Raw genomic sequence first — 7,273 nt, forward strand, 5'->3', positions numbered from 1 at the left:
TGTATCCTCTTCCCAACGTGACACTGGCAAAATTGTGCAAAAACATAATTGCCATTCAACAAAAAATTGAATTGAATTAGACTTACGCGGGTGAAACCGCAGGGCGCAGCTAGTATTTCATAAAGACTAAATATATTTGTGAAACATTGTTTAAAAGTAATTGTAAAATTTTATATAATGGCTCAATGGAGCTTAATGTTAAATATACCTGCTTGCATCTCCGATAGCATGGTACATTCCTTGTTATAAGGAATTGCTTATCAGCTGGTAGATATGGTTTGATTTTAGACTCCTCTCCCTTCGCCCACTGCCAGGTGGGACAGTGGTGCACCAGGTGATCACCAGCCGCCACAAACTCTTCAGGAGTTAGAACACCAGTTTCTTGGAATTTAGATTCCTGAATAATTCATTTAAGTTATGATAATTCGTTTGAAGATGTCTACAGATTGAGGATGTATGTGAATAAAACGTCTCAAAATAAGTGGGTGTAAAATTTTCTATTAAGAATACATTGGTCTTTATATTAAATTTATTGTTGTTATCGACTGAATATACAAGATTATTTATTACCAAATTGTAGTCCACATCCGGTGCTCTTGACATTTATTCATCACTTTGTATGCAACGATAACACAATAGACGAGATAAAATGATTAATGAACCCACCTTCAAAACTGGTGTCAAGTAACCGGCGACCCCAAGAGCTGTGCCTTTTACTGTATTTATAACACTCTGCATTCTTGATTCTTATTTATGTATATATAGATTCTTCATGTAAAAGTTATGTGGATTTTTATTTTTTCGAAAAGCCGGACAAAGCAAATAGGCTGTTACGCTGCAGCAAAACGAAATATTTCTTTCGACTTTTGACATAAATGATAAACAGTTTGTCTCGTCTGTCTCTGTCAAAATATGTTATGTCAGCCTTTGGCACAGAAAATAATCAATAATTGTCTAAAATATATTACAAAAAACATTTTACAATAAATGTCAATTAGGTAGGTACCTCAAGGGTACACAAAATTAAAGGTTAATATTTTTCTTGTTTCTTTTTTCGGTAAATTTCTCCTTGTTTTTGGAAATTTAGCAACCTGTTTTTATTTAGGTAGATAAAGACTGAGCTAGCCTCTGCGGGATATGAAAAATTTAAAAATTCTTATTGAGAAGAAAAAAGATCTGCTATATTACAATATTAATTATTGTTCAATTATGTAGATATCATGAAGTACATATTTTCTTATACCCCGATATTTATCTATATGTTACCTGTAGTTCTTATTTTTAAGTTGTCAAAATATTATCTTTTGCTGTCTTTGTTAGCGATTACAAATGAATTGAACGGTAATAGAAGTCAATTTTTTATCAATACGCCGTTGTATCGTCGTCTCTTGAATTCATTCTCATAGTACCTACTTCTTCATATTATGATAATTTAATGCTGAAAAATTAACACGCAATTTAATATTTCAACATGGATGATGTTTTAGATGAAGTGGTTTCGTCCGAAGACTTGCAAGTAAGAATGCTTATTTCATAATGCAATTTTATGAGTCATAATATATAGTATAATGTTATATTGTTTTTTTTTTAGAAATTCGAGAAAGTCTACCATGAGCAGCTTCATCAAGGTACAATAACGCACAAGGCACAATTTGAGTATGCGTGGTGTTTGGTCAGAAGCAAATACGCGACGGATATCAGAAAGGTTTGAAAATATATATCGATTTTAAAGTATTCAAGTTATGAAAATATACCGAGTCAAATGCACTTGAAAATATCTTGAAATTATATTTGTACCACTTGCATTGTGTAACCATCTGCAGTTTGTTTGATAACATTGTAGATAAGAATTGCTATTACACGACAATGGTTTCTGTTCTTATGAGATTCATTTATCATCATTATAGTTAATACTGGCAGATTTATATGCCTCTGAGATAGAACTAGTTGCTTATGATTATTATTATTTTAATAAATACATAAATTATTTGATTTCAGGGTATACTTTTGTTGAAAGATTTGTTCAATTCCCACGCTGAGGGCAAACGAGACTACCTGTTCTACCTTGCTATTGGCAATGCTAGAATTAAGGAGTACAATAAGGCCCTACATTATGTGAAAGCATTCCTTGAAATCGAACCTGCCAACCAGCAGGTTTTAGCTTTAGAGGTAAGAAGATGTAAATTATAACAGTTGTTAGTAAAATGTGTTGTTTTAAATACTGGCCATTGCTTTGTTAATTAAATATACTACAATGAATAGCTATTTTTTTTTCATTGTAGTATTATCACTTTTAAAATTATCTTAGTGAGGTTTTTTATCTTATTGTACATGTTCATGAAAGAAGAGAATAAAAAGGTATTTTAATGATTGAGGACATAAAGAAATAAGCATTTTCCATTTACTGATGTTGATAGTTTATTTCCATCATTTATTCCTTTTTCGTCAGTTATCCAAATTTATTTATTCTGATCATCAATACAGAATTTTTTCTTAAAAATGCACATAAAAGTCATGAATGAAGGAGGAAATGAAGAGAATAAATGTCATTCAGAAGCCTATTATTCTATCATCACTTCATATTCTATAATAAATTATAAAACAATATCCATCTGATGTGATTATCTAACTGTGTGTCTATTCACAATGAAATCATAAACCACTGCATTAATTTTGTGCTGGTGTTGCCAATGGATAGCTTGGTTCTCAAGGAATGTTTTATATAATTTGATTGGATATAATTTATGTTTTTGGATTGTAGACTATACGGACAGAGCCGTGGGCAGAGAACTAGTTATGTGTAAACTAGCATTCGTCCATGGCTTCGCAAGTGTTGAATAGATGTTAGATATATACATAATAGATATTATAATATAATATAATATAGATATTATACATATAAATATAAACCTTCCTCTTGAATCATTCCTATCTGCTGTTATTATATTTCCGTCCCCATCAAAATCCCTGGTATAGTTTTAAAGATCTAAGCATACATACCTACATACATAGGGACAGACATGGGAAGCAACTTTGCTTTATACTATGTAAAGATGATATTGTTTAATAGCATTGACATTGCATTTAAAAATATTTTAGATGCCTTATCATTCTGTCACTGATATAAAAGTCATCCTTTGTTATGAGATTATTGTCTCGACTGGAGTCAAGTGCAATAACCTTGTTTAAAGTAAACAATGATTATTTTAGGAGTTGTATTTATGTGCCAAAAATATTGAACTTTTTGGAGGTTTGCAATTTTATTTAGACTTTTTTTTTTATGTTTTTCTTTCTGTTGTCAATCCAATGCATTATTCATGCGAACTTTTGTGGAACCCTCGAATCCCTCGGGGTCAAAACCTTTGTGACGTCACATGATAAGGCTTAAAATATGGAATATGATTCGAAATTTAAAATTAAGGAACTCAATCTAACTATTAAATCTGCGAACTTTGCTTTGATTTTTTTATTATTTTATATTGACAGACAGACAGACAGAATGTGACGAGTACGGGAGGGGTCAAAAAAAGCCCCAATTTCGTGTGACGTAATTTATGGATGGCCCCCTTATGTTGTGTATACCCTTTAGGAGCAATTAAAACTATCTTTCTATAATTGATACTAGTACTGTGAGTTCGAATTTATTTCATAGACTGGTTTGAATTAAAGAATGAAATCAGTTTTTTTTTTTTTTTTGAAATCAATACGGGAAAAACGCTTCTCATTGCGGCTTCGCGATTAAGAACTTAGTTTGGATTTAACATATTTTCCTCTCATTTTATACTTATTTTTGCATTTTGTTTAATGTAGCTGTATGTTGCAATTTGTAATGACTGAAGCTATATTTCTATCTTTTGTATTATTCCATTTAATCTGAGAATAGGAACGTCAATTCTCTTTGCATATCTGCTATTTTTTATTTAATTTTGTCTTATTCTCATCAAATTTAAATGAAATTGATTCGTTTCAATGAATACCTATGTCGTCACCTCCTATTCTTATTTGAATCGCATTGTATGTAACCACGCAAATATATGCATTCGAATTGATTTGAATTTGAATTCTTCCAGCGTCAAATCAACAAGCGCATGGAGAAAGAAGGGATGATCGGCATCGCAGTGGCGAGCGGGGCAGTGCTGGCCATCGGTGGGCTAGTGGGGCTCGGCATAGCGCTCGCTAGTAAGAAATAGCATTTGGCCTTTTTGTGAGTCCCTTTACGTTATTTTTCTTTATGTGTCAACAGGGTAACCGTTTACTTTTGCAATTGGAGTGTGGTTTAATCATTGCTAGCCCCTGCTGACTTGTGTTGTACAATGTCAACTATATATTTGATTACAAACTTTTGAATAATTCTGTGAAAATCACATTGAAGATGATTTAGCTGTTACATATGCTTACATCTGTAGACATAGTGGTTATGACTTAATGTCATATGATCAATATAAAAAAAATCGATAAGTTTGAAATTAAATGTGTCTTATCATTTCAAATATTGAGTACTAGCTGCGCCCTGCCGTTTCACCGTAGGAATATCGGGATAAAAAGTTGCCTATATGTTATTCCAGTTATGCAGCTATCTACATACCAAATTTCATTGCAATCGGTTCAGTAGTTTTTGCGTGAAAGAGCAACAAACACACACATACATCCTTACAAACTTTCGCATTTATAATATTAGTAGGAAGTAGGATTACCAAAAACATGGGCGTAGCCAGCTCCCCCCAACCCTTATGGATTACCCCTCCGCGAAATGTTAAGATTATATAAGGTTATTAAAATGGGTGTACTCTTACTACATTACCTTGAAACTGTTACACTTCTTGATAATGTAACCTTAAAATTCCTTCAGAGAGCTGTTTAAAACGGTTGTTTAATTGACTGTTGGCTTATTGAACTGGTTGTAAATATAAGAATAGACTTTAGCAGGATTCAACCCCATTTTAAATTTTCATACCTGTTATCTTATCCGGTTTTTATTGCCACTATGCCACTATATATATATATATATATATATATATATATATATATTCTTTAAAAATAAAATAATATTGTAAACAGTTATTCTGTTGATGTTTATGTGGGTTCTTGGACTATACATATAATTAGTTTAGTTTTAGTTAATAATGTTTTTGCAAGTTGTGCTTATGTGTCTGTGTACTTATTTAAGGGTTACGGCAGTCAGTCTGTTCTGTCTTTAAGCTGAAGTCTATTAGCTGTGTTTACATATTATATTTGTTCTTTTATGCCTTATCCATTTAAAGTCTATACTTTTTTTAGCTTTGTGTAAAATATAATGTCATGAATATCAAGGATTGCTAATGTCTTCTTTGTAATATTATTTTTTAGATAAAAGTTTCAAAAACCTTACATCATTACAGCTTCCATTGGATTAATACTTAACTTGTTTTCCGACCCAGCTTCGTCCGTGGTATATATGACTATCGCACTCGTATCGGGGTCGCATTCATATCCACCCATCAGTGAAATAATTTTTCAAATAGGTCCAGTAGTTCCTGAGATTATTGTGTACAAATAAACAAATTCTTTAGTTTTATCTTATTTTAAAAGATATCTTATGCTGTAGGACAAAATTAAATTATGCACAGAATTCATAAAAATAATTAATAGTATACAGGTTATATATTTTTTCTTTAATAATATAGTCATAATGAGTTTCATTCATATTTAGTAATGTGTGGTTATTGTTGCAGAATGAACGCCTTATTTGGCGTTCATTATCTTCTCTCAAAGAAGAAACCAAAAGAAGAATAAAGGGGACACCTGTTTTTCACTGAACACCAAAAATTTATCCAAAATTTCACCCTAAGCGTAGTTCATTTTTGTACAAATATAAATTGCTTATTCACTTTACAAAATTGTTTAGATCAAATGAATTTACTTGGGTTTTTTTTAAGAAATTAAATATTTAATTATTTATTATGTGTAATATGTGTAATTTATTTCTTAGTGTTAGGCTTCTATGTAGTTAAGATTAAAACATATAATATTCTATATCAATGTATGTGATTCCATTAAATAAATATGATTTGTTTTGATATAATTTTTAGTGTTATTTTCTCATCAATGTGTTAGGTGTATATGTGAGGTAAATTTAAAGAACAATCTTCAAAACAATTATTTTTATTTTGTTTATAATAATGTAGAGAAGCGGCATACAACTACATAGTACACTAATGAAGATGGCGTAAAACATGGCAACCAACCGAATAAACATAAATATTATCATCTAAAAATAATTCGCTAATCATAGAGTTTCGAAACAAGGCAACACTGAAGAGACCATAGATAATATTCTGAATAATTCTTAGCATATTTTTCGTATTTTTTATCTGCAGTTTTGTACCTATATTGGAATTTTCTAACAGCTTATTTATTACAACCATAAAAGTAAACGTAGTTTGTGCTTTATATAAGAGAATACACATACAAGCGTGATAACATACAAAAACATTTTTTCCTGTCGCAATAAAAAGACAAAATTAATAAACATGCACGAAAAAAATTAATATAGTGCACAAAAATTATATAAAACACTAATGTTCATGGAACATCGAGTAAACAAGAAAATCTTAAAGGAAACTAATGAGGTATTAAGATAAAAAAGACGTCGAACTTTCAAAGTTCACAAGGTAACTAAAAATACTTTATACACAATACTAAGAGCATAATGATTGACTTAGAGTCCTAATTATTATAATATCTCCACTGGTATATATATAATATATGTATTCATAATTCAACAACTGTTAGACGCGTGGTATTATATTGATTTATAATTCCTTGATGATTGCATCACCAATCATCTGACGACCGAACTTTCCGTTGAAATAATCACCTAAAAATAAATTTCGCTTTTATTTTTAATAGCCTCATGTTTCTCTAATTTCCCAAAAATCGATATAATACCAACGAAATCTAAGAATATTTAATCTGTGGTATGCAAAACTGTGTTCAGAAAAATATATATTTTCATGATCACAATCTGGTAACTATTGCTTATGTACCGTGCTTTAACAACTATTTCATGAACTGTATCTTGTGGTAAATATTTTCTAAAAAATTACTATAACATTGTGTCAATTAAGCACACTTCTCTAAACAATCAAAAATTTTATGTACAGTCGAAATAATTACTCACTATGGCAACACTGATAACTGTCAACAAGGTTAATGTATACGCAAACACAAACCGACTTATTTCTTAAATCTCACTAACACGCTAAACATAATGTTCAATCAACCCGTAGCACTT

At 30.7% G+C, this 7,273-nt stretch overlaps 2 protein-coding genes across 3 annotated transcripts in view; one reads left to right on the plus strand and one right to left on the minus strand.

The window, feature by feature from the left end:
• Positions 1-888, minus strand: part of LOC119830373 (ubiquitin-like-conjugating enzyme ATG3) — a 7,056-nt gene extending 6,168 nt beyond the window's left edge. The window contains exons 1-2 of the mRNA XM_038353368.1: positions 667-888; positions 209-397 (exon numbers count right to left, since the gene is read on the minus strand). Coding sequence (XP_038209296.1) covers positions 209-397; positions 667-738 — 261 coding nt within the window. The 5' untranslated portion in view covers positions 739-888. The remainder of the gene's footprint in view (positions 1-208; positions 398-666) is intronic.
• A 416-nt stretch (positions 889-1,304) lies between these two features.
• Positions 1,305-5,805, plus strand: LOC119830212 (mitochondrial fission 1 protein). 2 transcript variants are annotated; one of them, XM_038353143.1, is made up of 5 exons: positions 1,305-1,516; positions 1,592-1,705; positions 1,999-2,169; positions 4,071-4,179; positions 5,712-5,805. In XM_038353143.1, exons 1-5 carry the CDS (start codon positions 1,472-1,474, stop codon positions 5,714-5,716), a joined length of 444 nt encoding a protein of 147 aa, XP_038209071.1. In that variant the 5' UTR covers positions 1,305-1,471; the 3' UTR covers positions 5,717-5,805. The 2 variants fall into 2 exon arrangements, with proteins under 2 accessions (XP_038209071.1, XP_038209062.1); XM_038353134.1 differs by having other exon boundaries at positions 1,308-1,516; positions 4,071-4,204; positions 5,712-5,766.
• Positions 5,806-7,273: the final 1,468 nt, after the last annotated feature.

The sequence above is a fragment of the Zerene cesonia genome, chromosome 1 (genome assembly GCF_012273895.1).
Source record: "Zerene cesonia ecotype Mississippi chromosome 1, Zerene_cesonia_1.1, whole genome shotgun sequence".
Lineage (NCBI taxonomy): Eukaryota > Metazoa > Arthropoda > Insecta > Lepidoptera > Pieridae > Zerene > Zerene cesonia.

Excerpts from the sequence above, each read along its gene's own strand:
- LOC119830212 (XM_038353134.1), top strand. The coding sequence starts at position 1,472 with ATGGATGATGTTTTAGATGAAGTGGTTTCGTCCGAAGACTTGCAA. Across the intron at positions 1,706-1,998 it reads ACGCGACGGATATCAGAAAG|GGTATACTTTTGTTGAAAGA; the intron begins GTTTGAAAATAT and ends ATTTGATTTCAG. Across the intron at positions 2,170-4,070 it reads AGCAGGTTTTAGCTTTAGAG|CGTCAAATCAACAAGCGCAT; the intron begins GTAAGAAGATGT and ends GAATTCTTCCAG.